The sequence below is a fragment of the Vitis vinifera genome, chromosome 9 (genome assembly GCF_030704535.1).
Source record: "Vitis vinifera cultivar Pinot Noir 40024 chromosome 9, ASM3070453v1".
NCBI lineage: Eukaryota > Viridiplantae > Streptophyta > Magnoliopsida > Vitales > Vitaceae > Vitis > Vitis vinifera.
Window position 1 is genome coordinate 21,225,752 of NC_081813.1, and position 26,731 is coordinate 21,252,482.

The following is a 26,731-nucleotide window of genomic DNA, read 5'->3' on the forward strand; positions in this document are numbered from 1 at the left end:
ACATTTGAATATGTACAATTTAGGTGTTTGTAGAATATACTTTAATTTAGAATTTTCCCATAAGAAAATTTCACTAGATCAAATGAAAATGAATGGAAAAGGTAATTTAGGCTACATGGATTAATGATCAAGTTGTATTTGTAGTTTAGCTAGTTCAATTACACATGGTATAGGGTCCTCTTCAAAATCATCTCACTCTCAACTTTACAAGTTCAGAGGTTTTAGGCCTTTACCATATTCACTTCGGAGTACTTTAGTAGATAATAGCACATTGTGTAAATTTCATTACTAACATAAAAGGGCTTTTAACTGATTAAAAAGTTGCACTAACTGAGAAATAGATTTAAAAAATTAACTTTAAGACCTTGATGTACTAATCTTCATTTAGTATCTTAAACCTAAATATTCATTCTACTAGAATCTAAGAGCCTATACCTTTTGTTTTCAATATTCTAGTATCGATGTGTTGATCTTTGCAAGGCATTCCTTAGTTGTATTTTTCATTTTACACAAGATGTTTCTTAGTGTAATGCATGGCTAGTAATTGAGGTGGACTATAAGCTCTAAATTTGAAATTATAAAAGTGTTTATGTAGACATTTGGATCTACACCTATCACTTGTGGGAGTTCAAAAATAGGATAATATTCTACTAAGAAGATTGACCCTCTAGAGTTTTGATTTTCAATAGAAATGAATAATCAACTTGTAATATTTTTGTTAAGGGCCCAGAGTTAGTAACACCAATCCCAAAGAACAAACAAAAAAAAAATTGCATCATTAATTTTTTTTTTCCCAATAGCTATTCTGTGACAATAATTTAGTGACAAAATCCTAATTAAACTCATCTTTAAAAAGGATTATTATTAATGAAAACTAATCCTGGTTGTTGAATGACTTTTTCAATCTTTTTAAATAGGTGGAACTCCTGCTTTTGACACCTTTATTGGTCTGAGTTGAGCTTGTTAATTTTATGTCTTTTTGTTGAAACCACTTATAATGTAAATGATAGGTGGTTAATTGTTGTTCCTATTGAAGCTTGAAGTAGATTTATAGCCAAAAAAACAATCAAGCAATGGTAATTAACCTTTGTGATCTATAACCAAAAATGAACATACATACCGAAGTCTATATCAAACTTATGAGCACTATAATTATTAAATAAGTAATATATTAAAATTAAGGATTTAAGGAATATGGTCGCATGATCGAAATCACTGGGAAGTAAAGACTCCATTAGGGAAAGTTAGAAACAAGAAATGCAAATGTAATGACTGAAATCACTAAGAATTAAAATTAGGGATGTGGTATCAATGATTAAAATCATCCGAAGACTAAAAACTAGGGATGCAATGTTAATGACCGAAACATAAAAGAAAGGATAAGTGAAGGTGTTGCTTAAGGCTGAACAAGGAAGAAAAGATAACTAGAGGTGTAACATGAGGCTAAACATAAGAGAAAGGTTATAAATTAAGACAAGGCTTAGGGGTGAACATTGGAGAAGAGAAAGAAACTAAAGGCATGACTTAGATGGAATGTACAAGAAATAATAACTAAAGACGCAGCTCAGAGCCAAACATAGAAGAAATGATGACTATAGGTGTGGCTCAAGGGGGATCATAGAAGGAATGATGACTAAAGGTGTAGCTCAGGATTGAATATAGAAGAAATGATGTCTACGGGGGTGCAGCAAAGTACGGGGAATAATTTTTGGATTTAAGCTACTACCATTCATCCAAGAGGTGTTTTCTGATGTTCAAAGAGAAAAGAATAGGAAAAAGTTATGATGAGAAATCAAAGCACCATTGATACACCTAAGAGCTCAGCGCTCTTATCCCAAGGGGTAAATCCCTAAAGCAATGATAATCGAATTAAGAAAGGAAAACCTTGGTGTGATCATTGTCGCAAACCAGAACACACTAGGGATACATGCTAGAAGATTCATGGGAAACCTGCTGACAAGAAACCATCTAGACCACCTCCAAAACGAGACAGTCATGGCTTGGTGACTCCTGAAGCGACCCTCTTCAGCAAAGAACAAATAGACCTCCTCCAAAAGCTTCTTAGACAACCACAACCACAACCTAGTCCTATGCCACCTGTGCTTGGAACAAGAGCAGTAGAACGAAAAGGTAAATTCTTTAGTGCTCTCAATGTCCAAACAGAGAAATCTAGTACTTGAATAATTGATTCAGGTGCTTCCAATCACCTAATTGGTAATGCCACTTTATTTCACTTCTATAATCCTTGTTTTGAAAATTATAAAGTTTGAATTGCTTATAGATCTTTATCCACTGTTGCAAGTATAGGTTCTATAGCTCTCTCTAAGAGTCTAACCTTGAAATTTGTTATATTAGTCCCTAATCTTTCTTATAACTTCTTGTTCATTAGCAAATTTTGGGAGATTATCTATCAAATAATGGTATAATCCATCAAAGTTCTTATGTAGACACACCTCAACAAAATAAGACAGTAGAATGGGAAAACCAACTTCTTAAAGTTACGAAATCTCTTATGTTCACTACACATGTTTCCAAACATTTCTAGGGAGGAACAATTCTCACTACTCCCTATCCCATCAACATAATGACATAGAGAGTTCTTAACTTTCAGACTCCTTCATAAATCCTCATACAAACTGACATGAAATATGAGATGAAAAATAATAAGTTTTGTTTATTAGATTGACTATACACACAGTTTATAGATGAGATTACAAGAGAAGAAATAGGAAATAAGAGACATAATAGGAAACTAATTTATTCCTAAATTATAAAACTATCTATTTACAGAAATAGGAAACTAATAAAACTATCTATTTACAAAAATAGGAAACTAACATAATAGGAAAATAATACTCCTATTCTATTAACAGCTCAACACTCCCCTTCAAGCTGAGGAATAGATGTCTTCCATTCCCAGTTTGAATACAAGATCGTGAAACATTGAATTGTTCAGCCCTTTTGTTAGAATATCAACTAATTGATGTTCTAATGGAACATAGGACATACACACTACTCCTTCCTCCAATTTTTCTTTGATGAAATGCCTATCAATCTCAATATGTTTTGTCCTATAGTGTTGTATAGGGTTATGAGCAATATTGATAGCTGACTTGTTGTCACAATAAAGCTTCATAAGACCATATCACTTGATTATCAAATCATCTAGAATAATCTTCAGCCAAAGTAGTTCACACAACCCTTGAGCAATGGCCCTAAACTCTATTCTACAGACAACCTTGCTACCACATTCTACTTTTTACTTCTCCATGTTACCAGATTACCTCCAAGAAAAGTACAATACCTTGTAGTTGATCTTCAATCCACTAGGAAACCTGCAAAGTCAGCGTCAGTGTATGCTTCTAGAGTAAGAGTATTGTTCTTCTTGAACAAAATTCCTTTCCCGGGGTTGCCTTTTGAGTAATGCAGCATCCTGTAAGCAGCTTGAAGATGAGGTTCTCTTGGATCATGCATGAATTGATTGATCACGCTCACCAAGTAGGCGATGTCTAGCCGAGTGTGAGCAAGGTATATGAGCCTACCAACCAGCCTCTGGTACATTCTTTTATCCACCACTTGTTCTTCTTTAGCTTCTCCCAACTTGTGGTTTGGATCCATTGGGGTAGAGACTGGTTTACACCCAATCTTCCCTATTTCTCCCAATAAATCAGTCACATACTTTTGTTGAGAGATGAAGATCCCTTGTGTGGAATATGCCACCTCAATACCAAGGAAGTACTTCAGTTTCCCTAGTTCCTTAATCTCAAACTCTGTTGGTAATCTCTACTTCACTTCATGATTTTCTCTCTCATCATTTCCAGTCACTATGATGTTGTCAACATAGACTAGAAGAGCAGTTACCCCCCTATAGCCGAGTGCTTAATGAAGAGAGTGTGGTTACCTTGGTTTTGTTTGTATCCAGACTCTTTCATGACTTTTACAAATCTCCCAAACCAAGCCTTAGGAGATTTTTTTTTTAGCTTATAAAGGGCCTTTTTCAGCTTGCACACCTTGTTACCTGTGTTTCCCTCAAATCCCGGTGGGATGTTCATGTAAATTTCTTCATCTAAATCACCATGAAGAAATGCATTCTTAACATCATACTGTAAGAGTTGCCAATTGTAGTGGGCATCCAATGACAGCAGGATTCTTACAGTATTCATTTTTGCAACTGGAGCAAAAGTCTCCTGATAATCAACTCCATAAGTTTGAGTACCCTTTGGCTACCAATCTTGCTTTATGTCTCTCAAGAGATCCATCAGCCTTATATTTTAGTGTGAAAATCCACTTGCAATCAACAATGTTTTTCTCTTTCGGTCTTTCAACAATCTCCCATGTTTTATTCTTTTCTAATGCACTCATCTCCTCTCTCATAGCATCCTTCCATTCCCTTTTTGTCAATGCCTCAGAAACGGTGTTAGGGATGATAGTGGTGTTTAAACTTATAATAAAATTATTGTGGGTTAGTGATAGGTGCTTAAGAGACACATAGTGTGATAGTGGATAGAATGGTCAGTTAGTGCATTCTCTCGTGCCTTTTCTGACAGCAATGGGAAGGTTTAGGTCTAGGTTGTCTATTGAGTCAATGGAAGTTTTACAAGGTTGTGTATGTAAAGGTGGGTCTGATTTTACCATGATTTCATTCCCAGGGTCTGAGTTGGATTCTTAGACCTGTTTTTGTTCTGGAATGGCGTTTTCCCTTAAATACACCTTAGAAAACTGTGGAAAATTATGAGTGACACTGGCTAGAACAGGGGATGACACGGGTTCAGTGGTAAAATTGGGTGACTCAAGTGTGATTGACTCGGATGACTCAGGTTCTTCATCACCATTGGTTGAGACATGAGGAAGATCAAGAGGCTCAAAGGACTCACAAGGACTATCTTCCATCATTGAAATCTCCCCCTGAAGAGAGGACTTGGGGAAAAAAGGTTTATTTTATGTGAAGGTGACATCTGTAGAGATGTAAAATTTTCTAGCGGAGGGATTGTAACACTTGTATCCTATTTGAGTGGATGAGTAACCAAGGAAGACACATTTCATGGCTCAGGGGTCTAGCTTGTCTCTATGTTGGATGTGGACATGAACAAATGCAGTACACCCAAATACCCTAGGAGTAAGCCCATTTGAGGTTTTGAAGTGTGGATAGAAACTCTTAAGTATCTCTATGGGGCTTTTGTTGTCTAACACTCGTGAGGGAATTCTATTTATCGTGTAAGTGGCAGTAAGAATAGCTTCCCCCCAATAAGACTTAGGAACATTCCCTTGAAAGAGTAAGGCTCGGGTTGTGTTGAGTAAATGTCCATTTTTCCTCTCGGCTACCCCATTTTGTTAGGGTGTGTTAACACATGATGAGTCATGGAGAATGTCCTGTGATTGAAAATAGGGTGACAAAATCTGGTTGAAGTAATCTCTAGCATTGTTTATTCTAAAGCTTTTTATTTTAACCCCAAATTGATTTTGAACCATTAAGTGGAAATTAGGTATAACAATGCTAACATCAGATTTTTGTTTAAGAAGAAAGATTCATGTGACCCGAGTGCAATCATCAATTAAGGATACAAACCAACGAGCCCCAGAAACATTAGGTATAGTCGAAGGACCCCATATGTCACTATGAATCAAATGAAAATGATGAGAACTTCTTTTATCGCTAATAGGAAAATATACACGAGTATGTTTTGCCAATTCACAAGTTTTGCAATGAAACTCAGAAATATCTAATCCTTGGAACAAATGAGGAAACATGACCTTTAAAACCCTAAAAAATGGATGACCTAGACGTAGGTGATACAACCAAATGGTATATTTATTTGAGGAACTGAGAAAAGACAACGACAAATTATTACTAGTTTTTTGAGATGATTCAAGGTGGTAAAGACCACTCATTTCCTTAGCAAGTCCAATCCTCCTCCCTGAGCCTTGTTCCTGAAAAACACAATAAGAGGGGAAAAAATAGCATAACATTTAAGATCATGGGTAAGCTTTTGAATGGAAACAAGGTTGGTCGACAATTTTGGTACATAGAGGACATTTTTAAGAATAAGGGTAGGTGTGATGTATGTCTCCGAAACCTGCAACAGTAGCTAAAGAGCCAGTGGCCACTACAATTTTCTTGTTACTTGGGTTTGGGGTATAGGTATAAAAAAGTTGAGATTTGGAGGTCTGATGGTCTGTGGCACCGGAGTCTATTATCCAAGAGTCATCATAAACCCTGTGTGAGACATTTATGCAAAAAGAGAGTGAAAGTGTACCTAAAAGAGGCAAAGAACAAGTTCTAGTAGGTTTGTCAAGGGATCCCAACAAGCTTCTCAACTTCTCCATTTCTTCACTATTGAACAAGTTCCAGTAGGTTTGTAAAGAACACGTGAATAAAAAAAAAATCCAGCTATGAAGGCTAGAAAAATGGCGATGAAGGCCAGAATGATGCCCAGGTCTTAAAAACCTACAACTCTGATACCATGACACGAAATATGGGATGAAAAATAATAAGTTATGTCTATTAGATTGACTATACACATAGTTTATATAGGAGATTACAAGAGAAGAAATAGGAAACAAGAGACATAATAGGAAACTAACTTATTCCTAAATCATAAAACTATCTATTTATAGAAATAGGAAACTAATAAAACTATTTGTTTATAGAAATAGGAAACTAACATAATAGGAAAATAATTCTCTTATTCTATTTACAGCTCAACACAAACCTATCCTTATACTCAAATCATCTCTTCTTTACCTTCTAAAATTTTGTTGTGTTCTGCCTTTGTTCATATTCACCAATAGTATCGGAACAAACTTGACCCAAAAGCCATCAAGTGTATCTTTCTTGGCTATTCCTCAAACCAAAAAGGTTACAAATGCTACTCTCTCATGACCAAAAATTCCACAGCTCCATGGATGTCACATTCTTTGAAATCACACCATTCTAAACCAAAACTCATATTTAGAGGGAGAATTCAACCACCACTCAAGAATATCAGTTTTGGTCACTCAAGGATGCTACCCCACCAAACACACCACCTTCTCCTCCACAAAAAATCCAACCCATTCTCACTTAGAATGTGGTGTCTAATTCTCATCATATGTTACCCATTCTAAATACAGATTTTAATTCTCATCCTCTCACACAACTTGCAAATCACAAAGAGTTATATGTTTATTCAAGGAGATAGGAAACTCAAAGGGAGAAAGATCCTTCTACACTTTCAAAGCAGAACCATGAGTCTCATCTAAGCTAAGAAAACCTTAATTTTGTTTCAAGTAACTCAATACATGATCAGAATCTTATTGCTAATCTTGAAATTCCCATTACATTGAGAAAAATATTAGGACATGTACTCAACACCCAATTTCCAATTTCATATCTTATGAAAAATTATTTCCAATATATCATGCTTTTATCACTAATTTTTCAAGTATAGAAATACCAAAAAAATATCCAAGTAGCTCTCAAAACACTTAAATGGAGAGCAAGCATTAAAGATGAAATTTGTACATGTGCCCTTAAGAAGAATGAAAAATATGGGATGCAAGTGGATTTTCAATATCAAATACAAGGCTGATGGAAGTGTTGATTGCTACAAAGCATGAGTAGTTGCTAAAGGATTTACTCAAGCCTATGGAATCAACTACCAAGAGACTTTTGCTCCGATGGCAAAACTAAATATAATGTGTGCTACTATCCTTAGCAACCAATTTAGATTAGCCTCTTCATCATTTAGATGTTAAAAATGTTTTCTTTAATAGGGTTTGGAGGATGAGGTTTATATGGAGGTTCCCTCAGAATTTGAAATAACAAGCAATGCCAAAGTTGTAGGTTGTGGAATTCTCTATATGATCTCAAACAGTCACCAAGAGCTAGCATGGTTTGAGAGATTCAAAGGAACAATTAAGAAGCATGGATGCTCTCAAGGACAATCAGATCATACTCTATCCATTATGCACTCACATAATGGGAAAGTTACTATTTTCATTGTGTATGTAGATGACATTATCCTAACTAGGAATTATGAGGAGGAGATAATCAAGTTAAAGGAGATTCTTGCCAAAGGAATTTGAGAATAAGGAATTTGAGGATTTGAGAATGAAAGTGGCCAAATCACAAAAAGGCGTCTTCATTCTCAATATAAGTATACTCTAAACTTACTTGAAGGGACTAGAATGCTAAGAAGTAAACCAACTAACACTCCCATGGACTCTTCATACAAGGTAGGTGTGATAGAAGGAAGCTCTCTAGATAAGGGGAAGATATCAAAGACTTGTTAGAAAACTTACATATTTATCTCATACCAAATTGGATATTGGTTTCTTGGCAAGTGTTATGAGTTAGTTCATGAACAATCCAACTAAAGAACATCTTGAAGTTGTATATCGAATTCTAAAGTATCTAAAAATGACCTTAAACAAAGGATTGTACTTTCAAATGGAACAAACAAAGGTATTAAAATTTTTCAAATGCTAATTGGGCAAGTTCCATAAGTGACCTGAGATCCACCTCTGGTTATTGCATTTACCTTTGGGGAAATTTAGTTACTTAATGCAGTAAAAAACAATTGGTCATTGCTAGAAGCAATGCTGAGGCAAAGTTCAAGGCTATGGCTCCTAGTATATGCGAAAGAATGTGGCTAAAAAGATTGCTTGATGAGTTAAAAGTTCAAATTGAAACTCCATAAAGTGTTTTGTAATAATTAGGCAACAATAAGTACTGCATAGGATCCAATTCATCATGACAGAACTAAACATGTGGGAATTGATTGTCATTTCACTAAAGAAACATTTGAAGCAAAGAGTCATTAAGATGATTTATACACCAACTGGCCAACAGATATCTTGACAAAGGCCCTTTCAAATGCTAGTTTTGAAGCTTTGATCAACAAACTGGGAGGGAGTGATTGACATCCATGTACCGGCTTGAAGGGGCATGTAGAAATCTGAATGAGATTCGGATTGTGAGTCTGAATTTAATGGAGGATCACATGATTCTAAAGGGATTTACACAAACCCTTGGTATGAATTATTTAGAAACGTTTGGTCATGAGGTCAAGCTAACTACTATATGTTCATAAGACTTTCAGCAGTTGTTCAAATTGGTTGGGAAGTCCACAAACCGGATTCCAACAATGTAAATATTTTTCAAAAAAAAAAAAAAACCAAGTCTCTATCTCCTCTATGTTTTTACATGGCCTCGAAACCAATTGCCTGCAAAAACTAAGAGATAGTTACAACATACCATTATGATTTCTGTAGTGAATCAAAACCTCCTCAAGTAGAAGCCTAGGATCATGTTCTAATCAACATGATTACTTATGATCCATGAAAGGAACTGTGTATTCGGCAATCTTATTACTACCCATCTTTGATTTGGTGCAAAAAAACTATGGTAAACTTCAATGGCAAAGCAGCATGTGAATATCATAACAAGAAGCTCTCTTATTGTAAGAATGACGATTTCTTTGAAGCAAAATTTACATTCAGCACATGGCTAGGTTCAGATAAAAATGAAAAAAAAAAATAACCACTAACCAGTTTTACCTAGAGAAGAAAAATCATAACACTGCAACCACTGTAGAACTGACTGCAAGTATCTCTGAGAAAGCAAAAAAGAGAAGGAAAAAAATGGTATGGAAACTTCACAATGTACTTGTTTTGTGTGATACATTTAGGGTAACATAGGAAGCTGATCCTCAGGCGTCGTGGCTCCCATGATGAAGATGACTTGAGTCACTGGAGCAGAAAAGGCATTTCTACTAAACAGTGGTACCATGCTTGTCGTGATGTGTCTTCATCTTTCCCAGCAGTTCAATACATATTATAAGTAATACAAAATTCTATTTCCCATGTAGGTGATTCCCTTAAATCTACTCCGAAAGAATGAATTTGAATACTTTTTTTTTCCCTTGAAGAACTTATATGAAACCATGAAAAAGAAAAAAACTGTAGTATGTTACCCTGTCCCCAAAAATTTGCAGTTCTGAAAAAATTGCAATGAATGCAAGTATCATCCTCACCTCCAATTCTAGTCATTAGGATCCATTTCATCGTCTTGATCAAATGGTAGGGTTGTGTTAGTATTGCCACTGGTGTCATCATTTTCAGGTTGTTCATCTAAATCGGTTTCATAGTCTGGTAACTCAACCTCATCAGCTTTACTCCTCTCTGTTGCACCGGGGTCCACTTTAACCATTTCCATACCACGCTGCATCCATTCAGGGCAGTTGTCTTCCCCTCCATATAGAAGTCGCCCATCATTGCCCTTTACTTGATTTGGAATTTCATCAGAAGGAATTCTACAAGAGCATTCAGGAAGAGGATGCGAAAGGAATGAGTTTGGTTTCGATAAGAGGGATTCCCTTATAAGACCCTCCTCACCCATGCTTTTATTAAGAAGTTCCTGCACTGAAAGTGTCCAATTATGCTTTGGATGGTACATGTTTTCACGGGTAATGTTGAAAAGATCGGCCAGAATTTTCCTGCTCATGCAAACAATATTAGTAAAGGAATAACTGGTAACAAGAACATTAAATGGAAGAACGAAAATGGTAATATTGAGTGATTATTTATGTTAAGAGAATTCAGGATTTAAACAAATGGTGTGCCAAATCTATTTTCTCATGGTAATGGTGGCAGCGTTGAAGTTATTTATAACATAATAGACTGATTCAACTTTCATTGGACAACTGGGCACCTTTTTAAACAATTAAATGTCGAGAAAAATCAATTTTCATGACATCTTACCTGTCTGGTCGATATGTTCTGGAAGAAGGATTCTCATACAGCCGTTGACCCATAACCAAGCTTGAAAAATCTGGCCATCCAATTCCATCATTGTTAAATCCCGGAAAAAATGCATCTGCTTCCACCGATACAATATAATCAAGAGCATCCCAAAGTAACCTGTGAGCTTCCATCCTTAGATCCATAGGTGAAGGATCCGGTTCAGTCTCAGTCTCAGTGATCCAATCATACCAGCCTTCTTTTTCATGTCTATAAATTGGCCTATCTGGAGGCGGAGGGAGAGGCCGAGGGCGAGGGCCAGCCTTCTTCCATTCTTCTTTCAGTTGTTCCTCTGTTTTGGCGGGAGGAAATTTGAAAGTGTCAAGAGAAAGAGGTGTTTCAGGTCCAACCAAGTCTAACAACTCTTGGCTACTGCACAAAGAAGTGCGATCCACTAAGTTGGCAAACATGGCACGTAGAGGGATCAAAACTCGCTGACCACCAAAAGTTTCAGAACCAGCCAAGTATATGATTGTTTTAGGAGGATACCCCATTGCTCGAAGAAGAATTCCAACCTGAAAATTTTCCAACAGAAATCAGCCAGTCCACATCGAAGTAAAAGCCAGTTAGCCATGCAGGACAACTACACTTAGCATACATTAATTGAACAGATGCTGCATGTTTTCAAAGACATTAGATGCAAAATTCGTTCAAAACACCAGGATAGAGGTCATGAAGAAACTGAAAGAACCGCTTTCATATACAAAATGGGAATAGCGTTGCACCATAAGCCAATGAATTTTAATCACTGTTGCCTCCTCCATGAGCATACTTTTCAAAATTTTCTTCCCTACATGTCCCGGGGAGCATGGTAGTTCTAAATGTGGGTTCATTATGCTTGCAAGAAATTTCCTTGTAGGTTGAGCAACTATACTTCACCAGTAAGTAATCCTAGGAACCTTATGTAGACAGTATAACTGTACTCATGGCTTTTGAAAGCTATCTGTAAATGACATTTGGTCTGTGTCAAATGCCAAAAGATCTTTCGATGTGCATAGAAGAAATCCAGTGTCTTATGCCAGAAATTACAAATGCTGTTGCACTTTCAGTGATGCAGCTTCATCCATGACTTCAACTACCATTGGTGTATTGCTCACCGCTCCTACTTCAAGATGATGGCACAGGTGACAGCAGTGTCATTTAAGGCTCAACTTATAAACTATGTAACATGTTTTTATAGTTAAAAGTTTTTTAGATAAGTTCTCAAATACTGCTTGTACGTCTATATGTAGACTCCACATCACCATGCCATATCTCACAGGATTGGTGCATTCAGAGTTTAGCCGTATTACATTTATCCCTTGAGCTATCTTTACATGTGAATGGATAGTGGTCTAAGTTTCTTCATGTTTTTCAGTATTTGAATAAATTTTCTTGTTTCTTTACACTTCAAATGTTTATACAGATGTTTTTCAGTATTTGTACAAGTTCTTCTGTTTATTTCCTTCTAAATTATCCAACAAAATAAATCGTAACCAATACCCAAACTTCTTTGTGCCTGCTGTTCAAGAAACCACAGTGCTATCCAAGCAGCAAATCTTTTTCCAGAGCACAGGAGAACCCAAGAGACACCAAACAACGTAAAATTTAAATTCCATTAACTTGCATCCCACTCACAACGGACCAGAATGTGATAAAATTTTAACTCCAATTTCCTTAATTCCTAGTAACCCATCTTAACTATCTTAAAGATAATATTTTTTTAATTCCCACCATCCTATTTTTATGAAGTTAAGTGTATCAGCATCACCTTCCTTCAGGTAAATATTGTCCCGCACGAACATTTTCCTTTGGATGTATTGCCCATTTCTCAATGGCCAACATTGCACCCTGCCCTCCCCCTTCACCTCCTGTCCTAGAACTTGGATGAAGAGCACCACTCTGTTTAGAGCCTTAAATCTATTTGAATAGGCCTCAGTCAATTCTGCTTGACACATAAGCTAACAACTTTGGTCAAAAGCAATGCTAGGGTTTTTTCTTTTTCTTTAACCTTATGCCACTCACCTGTACATGCAAGTCTCCAATCTACTCCTCTAACACATTCCCCAAACTCCATCTTCTTCCATCTTCCTTCTCTGCAAATGCTAAAAATTTTGAACAGCATGCAAGACTCATTGATCAATCACTGAAGTCATCAGTAGCAAAAGGAGTTAATTTATTTAAATTCCAAACCTCAGAATTTTCCAACTCATGATTTACTGGGATTGTACAGGTTATTTGATTTGTTGCCAGAAGGGAGCAGATGTAAAACATTTTTTTTTTTTATCAGAACCAAGAGATGTATATATTTAGGTTAATGAAAACATGAGAAGGGTGAGGAGTCCTCCCCACGATTACAAAAATACTTAATCAAAATATGATTGAGCTCCTCTACTATACAAGGAGTCTATACAAAAGGTTTAGACTGCAACACAATATACAAAGATGTCATCTCCTCAAGTTTTGACTACAACACGAGCAGATGTTAAACATGAGTAGGTCCTTTCCCTAGATGGCCACCTAAAACTCAACTTTGATGGATCCTACACCTAGGAAATCTGGGACAAATGGAGATTGGTGGCTTCTTTAGAAACAAGAGGCAAAATAATCGGATCTCCTCTGAAGCACACAGCTTACCGTGTTTAGCCATGTAGGTGGAGATTCTATTACTTCTGGAAGACCCTATGTTGCATGGTAAACCACCACACCAGTGCTTTTCTGTGGGATGCTAGTTGTTGGGTGGTTATTTTTTATGTTGCTTTTGTGTTTTTGGTATTTTCCCCCCTTCATGTAACTTCTACCAGGATGCATTCCAAATCCGTCATTGTACATTATTCTATATTTATAACATTATTTTCATTTTAAAACAAAAACAATAATAACAATAATAATAATAACAACAACAACAACAACAAAAATCAAATTGAGGTATAAGAATAGTTTGGAAAAATAAAAGTTAGCTAACCATTTGGCCAAACATTCATGAAGAAAATGCACAGCAAATAGAAGAGGCAATGCCAATTTGGACTAAAGTTGACCCAATTCAGATATTTAGGGGAGAAATTTGGGGTAAATTAGAAAAAAATTCTAGTACATTAGAAAATATGGTTGGGAAAGGAAATATACAAGAACTGTGAGTAAGAAGTTTCACTACAGATACAGAAAACTATTTTGAACAATATCAAACAAAAAAGTAAACTCTAATCCTAAATATACCTCTTCAGGCATGAGAGGACACAAGCCCTTTTCTTTGTGTAGGTGTGAATCTACACTTAGTTCTTCTTTAACAATTCCTTGTTTGATCAGCTGGGCCCTTCGATATTGTATTAGTTCAGTGTGGACATCCTAGAAAAAAGAAATGCAAAGTCACAATGTGGAGGGATCAAGAAAGCTCTATTAAAATGAAAGGGTAAGCTGATTCAGTATCTCTGAGCAATTTTAAAAACACCCACCATACACATAAAGATTTAATAGGAAATTTAAAATTTTCCTTACGATAAATTTATTATTTTAATTCAGAAGCACCCAAATAATAAATAAATAAATAAAAGAGCCCTAGATAAATCTGATGTAACGTAGATTTGTAGAGAGGTGCGTTATATTGATTCTTGATGAAGATGCGGAAAAGAAAAGGCTTTAACAGCTAACCTGGAACAGTTCTGCACAACCATGATAAGCCAAAGCATCCCTCACTAAGCCAGGATGAAAAGCTAGGAATGGTTGGCCCCAGTCCCGTAACCTGTATAAGCCAAAGTCCAAAGCTCAAATTTTCATAGAACGAAGGCAAATGGTTCTTGTATATGCAGACATGAAAAAACTTTGGGATTATAAATAACTTGTTTTTTATCCTTTTGTGTGTTCAACCACTTCATAAAAAGTTCCTATCAATATTTTAACTGGAAAGATGAGGCCTACAATCTCTATTACAAAATTTTTATTTTTTCCTATAAATTGCATTACCCTAAATCTGAATATTACACCCATAAATTAAACAAGCATGTTGGGGATTCATACCTCTCCACCATCCGGCGCCCAAGAACTTGAATTTCCGGGCGGAAGTGAAGGGCCTGAAAGGCAACTCTGCATCTAAGTCTCTGATACTCGGACATGCTAGGAGGAAGGATTGACTGAAAAGAGGATAACACATGCATTAAGGAGAATTAAGAAACATTATTGTTTTCCCATAACACAAACTCAAAAAGATATTTTTGTTTTTGATAGGTAAATTTTTGTCCCCATTGGGACTTCAACATGGAACCTCCCACAAACCCTCCCCATCCCTTTACCACTTGAGCCAGGCCTCAAGGGCACAAACTCAAAAAGATATTAGAAAAACAATGACAATCAACAGAGAATATAACAAAACAATTCTAATATAATAGAGAAAAGGCACGCATACTCCATTTGTCAGTAAAAAATCATATATTCACCGCTTACAAATAACACAACTATGAATTCTAGAATTAGTAACCTTGAGAACCAGAACAAGTGAGACCATAGGTTCCTTGCTCCTAATAGTTATAAAAAGATGATGAAAGAACATCTAACACGAATGTTCACATCAATCAACCATAAATGTTTAATTCAGGTAAAGATGATGAAAGAACATCTGACATGATCAGTTGAAGAACCAATCAAATGGTAGAAACCTGTCCTGCACATCATCTTGTGTATGATGATTAACTTATCTTTTGGTTAAGTGAGAATCAGGGAAAACACTCGAGCTGCTGGTTATCAATAGTATCAAAAAGAGAAACAGAAGAAAGAAACCACATACTTTAGGAGAATTAGTGAACTTTTACTATCAATGATAGGAAATGACTTACTACTGCACTGGTTGGTTCAGTTGCCAAAAACATAATGAGAAAAAGAGACAGATGAAGCTTGCAACAAGCATTCCAAACCCAACCAGTCAATAAGATTCTAAATTTTGTTGTTTTTAACCTAAGCTCAGCAACAAAATGAAGCGCAAGAGCTATAGGCAAAGTGTTCAAATGACGGTTGACTTTTCATTTTCCTCCTTTCAAAGTGCTTAAGAGTAAACAGTCTGCTTCCTCCCCTTAACCTGGCAACTATGTACCGATGCAGCAACAGAGGAAAGACCGCCACTGAAGATCCACCCAAAAAAGGAAATGTGAACTCTGAAGAGTCACTTAAAAGGAAAGGTGACTTCTGAAAATAATCAGTAAGTTCACAGTATCAGTATAGGTATTTAATCACTCCAAGCAGGAGAGCAAGATCGGTTCCACCAATGAGAGAGCATCTAGACAAGCCTCCATTCAGAAGCAACCCACAACAATACTGATTTCAGCACCCAATGGGTAATGCCCGGTTAGAACACCCACAACCTCACTGAGTTCAGCACCCAATTGTTACAGCACAGACAAGTGTGGTATTTCTAGTTCCTGCACTGCACAGTTTAGAGTGCCGGAATAGGCCTTAACCCACTCCAAGCAGGAGAGCAGGCCAGGATCCATCAACAAGAGGGCATATAGAGGAGCCTCCATTCAGACGCACCCACAATATTACTGATTTCAGCAACCAGTTGGTAATGCCCATTCAGAAGTAACTCACGATATGATTTCAGTTCAATACCCAAATGGAAACTCCCATATAGGTGTGGCACGTTAGGCTCTTCTAGCACAGTACTTTTATGGACCTATTTCCTCCTGTCCAACACTAAATACCCCCAATCCCCCTTCTCTTTCTCAAACCCCTCCCCCCTTCTCTAGTTTGTTAATGGAGGCTAGGAATTCTGATGGACCTGACCAGCCAAGCCTGGCCCCAGTTTCCAAATTTCATGAGCTCAAGCTTGACTTGGTTTCAGTTTACAGGCCTTGGAATTAAGATCAGCCTCTCCTCAAAAAGAACATGTAGCTCAGATGACAACTGTAAGTATATCATAGGCCAATATAACGTTGAGGGAAAATATCACAAAACTTCTCTAAGGTTTCTGAAAACATATCTGAAATTTCCAATGGTTTTAGAAATATCACTTGAGGTAGTATGCTCTCCGATACCCAGACTTTTCAACTTCACCCAACATACTTATGTTGACATGCTATGACATGGTTGTAGGTGTGGGGATCCTTTTCAGACACTCTTATTTTGCTTTGAATACTCACTCTTTGATATTTTTTTCTTTTATAAAAATAAAGAGAAGAGAAAAGTGAGAGGAGGGAGAGAGCGAGAGAGAGAACTTTTTTTTTCAAGGATATGTTAATTTTTTGCTTCTAATTGAAAACTTCCCTTTATCATGTTGTATCCAAGAACCAATCAAGATCAATTTTCAGTGGAGTTTCCATATCCTAAAAGTTGATATGTAAAAGGATCAAACACCTAGACATCTACCCACAACCAACACACACCCACATATGACACCTATATCCAAACCCATGTAACAGATGCATTGTTTAACTCTCCTCTCTATAAACCATATCAAGTAAGAACGTTAAGTTTTTCCCTGATTTATGGAGCAATAAATATTAAGCAAAGATAAATTAGACTCATCAAATCAATAAAGGTATTGAAACAGTATGAACAGGAGGCCAATAATGCGATATCAAAAGCATAGTGAAGTTTAGTGATATTCAGAACCCATGAAAGAGGTTGATAATCTATTTTCATCAGGGGAGACTTGCTGAAATTTTTTGAAAACAAGTGCATGCAAAAGTGAATTGCCAAAGAAGTAGCATAAAATTTAAATATCATGGTTCTCAATGTCAAAACAGTAGACCTCAAACTATACAAAAGTTTCATACTATAGATAATCTTGCAATAAGTTGCCTCTTAATTTGACAAGAAACAGAACAGGCAACCCCAACAGTTTTCCAAATAACCATTTTTTATGGCATAATTGCAACATGTTGCCTGATAACCAGAGACTTTGCATTTCCATATTAGCAAGCACGACTATAATAAAAGTAGCTAAATGTTAAGGAGAAAGTGGTAATTGCTAACAATGAAATGAAAGTAATATGCACACATGTCCAATTCAAAATGAGAACACTAGCAGTCAGGAATGCCTGCAATGCATAAGAAAAAGGAAAACAATAACTAGCATCTAAAACAGCAAATGCCACCAATACTAAGAACTACCTAATCTCTTCCTGACTCAAACACAAGAATTAAAGCAAATTTAAACGTAATAATATTTCTACTTCATAATATGATATATATATATTTATGCAAGTACAAGGCTCAGAATTTCTACAGAGAAGAGTTTAAATCAAAAAAAAATATTTGACTCAGAAATATTGGTCATGCTAGAATATTGAACTACCTGCAGGCACCCTCCATCAGTAAGAATCAATCCAATAACCTTGAACTTTTTTAAATTTGGTAAGATTTCCTTGATATAAAAACTTGGAGAAGATGAACTTTTAGGTCTGAAAGTGGGGAACTCATTGTTTCTCCTTCCCGACTTCAATTTTTCAGGTAGGCTTTTCACAATGATTACATCATTTTTGAGTGATGCTATGAACTGCTCCTCATTGTAGAGATAGGAAAAACTCCTGAATTTATAACTGTAAAAATGTAAAGTGTTAGGCTATAAAGATAAGGTTTACAAACATATTGAACCAATGGTTGAACATTTTCTGAAAAATCTGACATAGAATACCTAATGCCTTTTGAACGAGTACTTTGTTGAATCTCCGGAATTACAAGAGTAGCATTCAGAAGCCTGGATATGGCCACAAGATCACAGATCTAGAAAATTAACAAAAATGTTATAAAACTCCCAATAGATATTAGGTTAGAGATAATGGTTTTAACATTAAACAATCATACCAGGGGTCTAATCTTCTCAAATCCACCAGAAATTTTTGCATAAATAAAACCATTGTTCTTCTCATTTGGAACTGTAAAAGAAAGGAGAAACAACTTAAGAGATGTAAGCTGAACTCATCAAATCCTCAACTACAAAACAAAGAGACTACCAGAAGACAAAGAGATAATAAGTACAATTAAAAATTTGAGGAAAGATAAAAGATTAAAGTCCTTGTTGAAAATATTTTTCATATATCAAGATCACAATTATTTTGATCTATTATCCATCGTTACCATTCAGGTTATAACATACAACATCCACAATTTTCAAAGTCAAAGTAAATAGATACTCCATAATTGTCTTTCTTCTAATTCAAATAGCTAAACGAGAATGAACAAAAATGTAATATGCTGCTGCACTGAAATTTTCTCATTGAACATATCCCTATTAAAGAAGTAATTTTCTTGTCTAGCAATTATTTATATTTAAAAAAGGGAAAAGGAATACAAGATAATCATGCACACATTATGTGTGTCTGTGTGGATTATATCTCTATTCAAGTAGAAAATGCATTGCACCAAGGTTGCAGCCATTCAAGATCAGCAAAAGAGTACGTGCGTGTGCGCATGTGTGTGTGTGTGTGTTTTACATCTCTATTCGAATAAATGCATTGTACTGAGGTATCAGCCATTCAAGATCATTCTTTTCTGGATAGGAAATATTTTTTTCCATTCCTAGTTGGGAATCAAACCTAGAACTTTCCACATGCCCACCCCAACCCCTTGCCAGATGGATCCTTTTACCATTCTTTCTCAATCTAAACATGAATTCATGTGTCACCATGTCAGATAAATTAATAATCCATATATGCAGCCAGATTTCTTTTACTCATTTTATGGCCACAAGCTAGAACTACAAAATCAACCTCAAAATGATTCAGGGCTCTTGATAAGGGATGGAGAAAACACCACAGAAAATATTGATGAAACCAACCAACATAATTTTCATGTAAGAAGTAGAGGAGCAGAAAAAAAAGCTAATTCAATTTAACCAAACAAATCGTCATCACAACTATTCTGGAAAGCCATACTGATCACTGTTTGGCATTCTAATCTATCAAAGTCCATACATTCTCTTAAATCAAAGGCTATTAGGCCTCTTCTATTGGCCATGATCAGCATTATTTGGAACCTTCTAACTGGCCCTACAGCATCTTCAACTAAAGTCTAGAATCATATTGTTCCTAATTGGTGAAATCAGTTCAGTTTCCTGTTGCTTGTGACAAAAGTATTCTAGCTAACAATGTATATCATGCACTTCAACACCTTTTTCTTTCCGTTTTTTATGGGCAAATCATGCACTCCAACACCCTCCCTTATGGTTAGCCTCTTTTTGGCCTTACACGTGGGCTTAGTGGGGAAATAAACATGAGACGAGGAAAACATTACCTCTCGTCAAATGAGACTTTTGTTTATTATTATTGATAAAAAAAAATAAAAAAAAAGACTCTTTTTAACCTTGTAGGATTTAGACCCACATGTATATCATGCGCTCCAACAATATATTTTCTTGCTTTGTCACTAATTGGCATATCCTTATTTCATACTTATGTAATGGATCTCTTATTGCTTGAGGATCAAACATTATATCCTATAACTTACAAATACTCTTATAACTATCTTATAAATTCTTCTCTAAATTTTATAGGTATTGATAACCCAAAACATTCAGATTACCTCCAATTAAAAACAAAAAGAAAAATATATGAATGGGGGGCTTCTACTTGAAAGCCACCTTTTCCCGTTGAACTCCCTAAATTATTATTATACTTTTTTTAAATGCAAGGGGACCTGTGAAATTATATTAATGCCTTCACCTTCTTCCTTCATCCACCTATCCAAAAATCCTGACCTTATTTTCATGTTCCCCTTCCTCCCCCAATGTTCTTCCTGTTCCTTACTTCATTTTCTTCCCTTCCCATTTATCTCATCTTCCACTTCAAGTAAAATAAAATAAAAAACAAAACAAGCAAAAGAAAAACAAAATAAAAAAATAAAAACTTCAAATTCAAAAAGAAAAAAAAAATGAAAATATATAGATATTTAAATTTGAAGTTGGAAAGAAGACGTAATAAATGGGAAGGTATGAAAATGAATTGAAAAAGGGGAAGAAAGTGAGGAAGAGGGAGGAGAAAATTGGATTAAAGTCGAGGTTTTTAGATATAGTCCTATGTACCTCAGTTTGTTGCTTTGTTAGGTTTTATTTATAATATTTTTTTACTTGTTTATCACAAAAGGAAATTTTTGGGTGGTGTAGGTGAAAGAAGATATGAGGACATTATCATAATTTCACATGCCCTTTTTCATTCTAAAACATAAAAGAATTAGGGGATCTAAAGGGAAAAAGGTGGAGTAGATGAGGGGGTGCTACCATCATTGGTTAGAGAGATACTCACAAGTTGGCATGGTTCATTCATGGGCAAAAAGCATAGGAAGCAAGTCTCTTATGCTTATTTTGGACAGATTGGAAGGCAAGGAATAGAATAGCCTTTGATGGAGATGAGCTTTCAAACCAAAGTCAAAAAAGTTCTTTTGTTGGTCTTCTATGGTAGGAAACAAAGTTGTGTTTATAAATTATGTTCCTTCAACTCTTTTTAGTTTTTTAGATTAGTTGGAATTTTGTTGAGGGTTATATTAGAAAGGCCGCAAAAAGACCGACCCACAGAAACAAAGTTGTGTTTATAAATGTTCTGTATACCATGGGTCACTCTTTTGGCAGTCTTTCTAATATATTTATCTTCTTATCTATCAAAAAAAAAAAAATCACCCATAAATTATAAATAGCATGCCTTGTTAAGCATTGAAAACTAAATTAACCTCCAGTTGACAAGTCAGGCTTCTGGTAATTATTTCATAATAAGGTCTCATCCTGTCTACATATAATTTTAACTTTCAAGCACTAATGAACTCTTTTTGAACAAATAAAAATTTAGCCACTTTCTACAAGGTGCTGGTGCATGCTTATGAGTCCAGGATATGGAATGTGAGAGCGCATGTGTCAAGAAATGCATGCAGCTTGAAAAAATCCAGATTCATGTCTAGTAATTGCTCAAGGTACTTCAGAAAACAATTTGCTAAGGATAAAATGATAAGATATCAACACATGCATGGATTTTCTATGATTTATTATTAATCAAAATTCTAAAGCTCAATTACCAAAGGCTGAAGCTCCTTTAGTCTTTTCCCTAAACTAGAATCTGCTAGCATACCATGCAAGAACTCATACAATATTTTGGTATCATCAAAGCAATACCACTCATCTTGAATAACTTAAAACAAAACAGAATAAAACTGTAAATGCACAAATGAGAGGCTTGAGTAAAATATTACCAGGATAGCTACTTCTGGGGTTGGCATAAGGCTGTAAAGATTCCAAGGGCTTCACAACACCCCATAACTTTTTATGCCTCTGTAACAAAATGAACAAAAGAGCTTACTTATCAACCAACTGTGAAGAATAATACACATCCAATCTACAATTAAAGGAAAAAGGAGAAAGATTAGAAAGCAAAGTTAAAAGTAATGGACGAAAGTTTGATCTCAATTTACCTGTGCCCCTAACTTTGAATGTAAACCTTCCTGCAAACCTGCTAATGCGCTGTACTCCACTAAACTGACATTTGAAAATTTTGCAAGTAGAAGGTGCAGCAGCAGCGAGAACAATGAAAGAATGAGCCCAATAAGAGCCACCCATTTTATATTAGATTTGAAAACCATCTTAGCCCACACATTGAATTTCTGAGAATACTACATCAACATTCAATTTCAAATCCTGCCTCTGCATTAAAAGGGAAAATTAATAAAAAGAAAAAATGCAATCATCAAGAACTAAGGTGCATGGTAACAGATTCAACAAAGCGATTCAAAATGAAACAGTTATTATACTCTGGTTGGTTAGTCAGAAAATGTAATAATAAAAGAAAAGAACTATAGTTTTGCATCCATGCAAGATCTTCACTTTCTTCAGAAAGTAGGACAATGTAAAACATAAAATTCAAATTCAAAGAAGCTCATTGTTGAAAACATATGAAGAAAAGAAAATAAAAGGAAAAAGAGATCATTAAATCTTAAGTTTCCATATTCAAAATCCTAAGGAGCCAGCACCTCTAGTCAATGCAGCTAATTGGCTACACTGACTTTTTTTTTTTTTTTTTTGTCCTTAAAAATCAGACTATAAGAGATGAGATAAAAACCAGACTACAAGAAATGAGATTTTCTTTTCTTCACTTTTTTTTCCCTCTCCTTAGTCTTGTTCGCAACCAAACAAATGGGAAGTCTAAAATGTATAGTGCATGAATGGGTCTAATCATCTAATCTTTAACAAGAAACATTTTCCCAAGAACTTAAGTAAAATCATTGTCCAAGGAAAAAAAAAAGCTTTCCCTATAAAATATTTCAAGGCCATGAAAATGATTGATTGGAAGAAATTGAAAGAATATGCCAAAGGTATTAGGAAATTCAAATTATGTTGTATATTTGTAAGCAATTTTTTTTCAAAGGTACTAGAAAAATACTATGTTGTATGTGTTGCATCTAATTTTCAGTTTGACTTTTAGAGGGGCATTTTGGTTTAAGTACTAGACGTGAAGAAACTCTCCCAACTATCATCCTTAAATAAAGTCAACTCAAGAGCTTGACTCAAACAAAAACATTATCAAATCAATAAATAGTACCAAAAATAATGTAAATATATTATGTCCAATGTAATGATGAAATACTAAATTTATTTTTGTTTTAATTTGTTTGAAATTTTATCTTGTGTTAGGTATCTTAGTAATAAACTTGGCCCTCAAGACCTACCTCAAGTAATAAGGGATTCAGAACAAGATGAAAGAGGTTGTAAGTTTAATTCCATTTAACAAAAAAAAAGTTGGGAAATATCCGAGTAATAAACAAATTTTTTGATAAGTTAAATTTTCCAATTCAGCTCACTGACTTCAAAACACCGATGTTGCTTACTTCATCTAGCTAGATATATTTTTGTAACTTCTACAATTACCCTACACAAGAGTGAGTGTACTGTACCATCCTTTAGGAATCAGTAATTCTCACTATGTTTCTTCACAATTTGCTCCAAAATTAGAAACTTCTGAAGATGACCTTCCAGTTTTAGGTTTTTCTTCCTTCCCAAAACATTTTTCTACATTTCTATGAACTAATCCTTTAAGGTACCTTTGGAATATTCTCTGGAAGCTTTTCTCAGAAAATTATTCCACTTAAATTTTCAGGAAAATCATTCTTTTTCCCATTTTGATTGCTTGATTGAATCTATTTATGCACGGCAAATTTGATATTTCCTATATGTCCAGTTGTTGAGAAAACTAAGCAAAGGAAATAAAAATAAAAATAAAAATAAAAAAAGAATTCGATATTTCTTTAGTCATTTCTTATGTTATTTTGGTTTTTAAGAAAATACAAAATCAACTCAATGAAGCAAATTAGCAGCATTGATAGGCGCTGTTAGCTTCTAAGGTTTCAAACACGAAAACCCTAAGCTCTGAGAATTTACTTTTCTTTGTTATCTTTTCTTTAGTAATTTATTTCAAAAATTACCCACCAAAAATTCCCTAAATTTTATGTTGGTCCATTTTTTCTTTTGTATTTAGTTTCTTTCTTTTGTCACTCAGATTTCTGACCATCCAAAGAGAGTACAATTATGGTTTCATTTTGGATCTCTTTGTTGAATTTGTTTCTGTACACTAACAGTTGATCTACCTCTAAATTCACAGAAAAATCAAATCAAACCCTTGGAATGACACCAAATTGTTAAACCCTCAACCTAAACCAAACGTCAAGAACAGTAGTAAAAGTCTAAAACTCTACAAACTTGTGAAAAGCACAGAAATACCAAAAACACACATCCACACCCACTGTATTGACTCAAAAACCTCAAACATGAAGCACAGACCATAATCAGAACCTCAAAAAATTGCAAAAACTTCTTGTAGAACTGAAGAACTGGGCCAAAAAGCTATTGAGAAACAAAGTAAACGCAGAATCTGCATGTTGGTCTATTGGGGTTACATCAATCAAATCCTTCACAATTTTTGCATGAATTCCCAAATCCCGGATCCTAAATAACAAACCCATGTAAAACGCACATAGACCAACCGATCAAAAAAGCAAACCAATTCGAAATCGACCGATACCATTATTTCCAAGCAGTGCCCAGCCACAAAATTCACCTCAAAAAAGTCAAACCCGTGATTTAGACTCACAATACAACAAACTCAACGTGAAATCAATACACAAATTGCCAAACAAAACCCAGATCTGATAATTTCTCATTTACAGAAAAAGAATGCAGAAGAAGAAGCAGAATATGAAGAATATCACTGACATCTGATTTGACAGGCCAAAAATCGCTGGTGCCGTCGGTGATGTCAGCAGAGTCTGATCTCGCCGGTTTATCTGTCTCTCCTCTGAACTCTCACCTCTCCTTCTGTTTGCTTGTCTAGTGTGTCTCCACTCCCTCTTGGTATTTTCTGAAACTCCGCGTGCTCTCTTATTTTTATTAAATCAAAAGGAGCTAAAAAATTTTAAAATTAGATAAATAAATAAATAATAAAAATAATAATTAATTTTCTTTCTTTCTTTTTTAAGGATGAGCATTGTAAAAAATGGCAAAGGGTTCCCAAAAACCATTAAACAAAAAAAAAAAAAAAAAAGGAAGTATAGTCAAGCAATCAATTTAAAAATGGGTTAATTTCTTCTAGACCAGTCAAGATTGATCTATACACTCAATTACTATTAATTTCAAATTTCATCAATTAACACCCTTATAAATTTATTCGATTTTATAAAATTTATTTTTAGAAATATTTTACATAAAATATTTTAGATAAGAGTATTTAACCGTTCTCTAAAAATTAAGTTTTATTCTTTAAAAAATAAAATTTTAAAAAAATGAGTTTTGACTCACCAATTTTTTTTTTTAAAAAAAAAAACCTCAACTTTTATAAATTAGTTTTATCTTCCCTCATTTAAAAACATTTTAAAATACATACATTTTTTCATCATTCAAATAATTATTTCTTGAAATACATTTTTACTTGATAATATTAAATAAAATTATCTAAAATTAATTTATCATTTTAATTTGATAAAAGTGTTTTACAAATAAATACATTATAAATTTTTTATTATATAATATAATATACAAATCATTATAGAAAAATTCTCAAGAATCATTATATAATAAATAAAATCTTTTTAATTCCCTAGTGAATAATAATTTTATATCATGTATTATATAAATTTCTTAATCTCGCATATTCTTTTAAATAAAATTGAATAAAAACAATAAAATAAGAAAATTTTAAAATTAAAAATACAATTAAGATTAAAATACATGAAAATTAAATACAATTGAAAACCAAAAAAGAAACTTAAAAATTAAAAAATAAAATATTTACTCTCATTATATTTTCAACTCTTTCTCGATATCTATATTTTCTACTATACCTTTAAAGTTTTTTTTAGTTTTACTTATATTTTTAATTTTTAAAGTTTTTTATTTTATTAATCTCAAATCAGTTCTCATAATTCAAAAAAAAAAATTAACGGGTGTTATTAACATCACAAGTAAAAAGGTCATTTCAAATAATTATTTGAGTTATAAAAAAGTGCATGTATTTTAAAATATATTTTAAATGGGTAAAGAAAAAAATTAATTTATAAAAGTTGAGATTCTTTTTATTATATTTTTTTCAAATTAATGAGTTAAAAACTCACTTTTCCCTAGAGTTTATGTACAATATTGGGGTGTAAGTGACGAAATTTGAAACATGTGCTGACTTAGTGCATTTTCACTAAACCAAAGGGATTTCCATGATATTAACCTTTTAAAAATAAAAAAATAAATAAAATTTGTTCTTTATTTTTTATTTCTGAATAATTTTGCCACATCTTAACACCAAAATAAAAATGATTAAGATATAATTGATCATAAAAATAGCTTTAAATCTTATTAGGATTAGTGTGTTTTATGCAATGATTATTAGTAGAAGAAGTACAAGTCTAAGTTGATGTTGTTTGTGGTGATCATAACTTTGGACTTAAAAATTATATTTTACAACAATTTTTATAGAATAATATTAATTTTGATCTATCAAAAGTTTCATTACATCTTTTTTGGGTTCAA

The 26,731-nt window shown here is 34.3% G+C and overlaps 1 protein-coding gene across 2 annotated transcripts; it reads right to left on the reverse strand.

The window, feature by feature from the left end:
* Positions 1 to 9,411: 9,411 nt before the first annotated feature.
* LOC100256948 (protein EMBRYO SAC DEVELOPMENT ARREST 30) lies at positions 9,412 to 25,089 on the reverse strand. 2 transcript variants are annotated; one of them, XM_010656856.2, is made up of 11 exons: positions 24,929 to 25,089; positions 22,138 to 22,366; positions 21,919 to 21,997; positions 18,550 to 18,620; positions 18,380 to 18,468; positions 18,041 to 18,284; positions 14,773 to 14,885; positions 14,407 to 14,497; positions 13,975 to 14,103; positions 10,741 to 11,294; positions 9,412 to 10,475 (listed from the first exon to the last, which is right to left on the reverse strand). In XM_010656856.2, exons 2-11 carry the CDS (start codon positions 22,303 to 22,305, stop codon positions 10,022 to 10,024), a joined length of 1,992 nt encoding a protein of 663 aa, XP_010655158.1. In that variant the 5' UTR covers positions 22,306 to 22,366; positions 24,929 to 25,089; the 3' UTR covers positions 9,412 to 10,021. The 2 variants fall into 2 exon arrangements, with proteins under 2 accessions (XP_010655158.1, XP_010655159.1); XM_010656857.3 differs by lacking the exon at positions 24,929 to 25,089 and having other exon boundaries at positions 18,380 to 18,442; positions 22,138 to 22,174.
* Between the last annotated feature and the right edge of the window lie 1,642 nt (positions 25,090 to 26,731).

Coding starts and splice junctions, on each gene's coding strand:
- LOC100256948 (XM_010656856.2), bottom strand. CDS start 22,305: ATGGTTTTCAAATCTAATATAAAATGGGTGGCTCTTATTGGGCTCATT. Junction 14,886..18,040: donor CTGATGGAGGGTGCCTGCAG/GTAGTTCAATAT, acceptor TCCTCTTTTCAG/TCAATCCTTCCTCCTAGCAT. Junction 14,104..14,406: donor GTTGTGCAGAACTGTTCCAG/GTTAGCTGTTAA, acceptor TCTTTTTTCTAG/GATGTCCACACTGAACTAAT.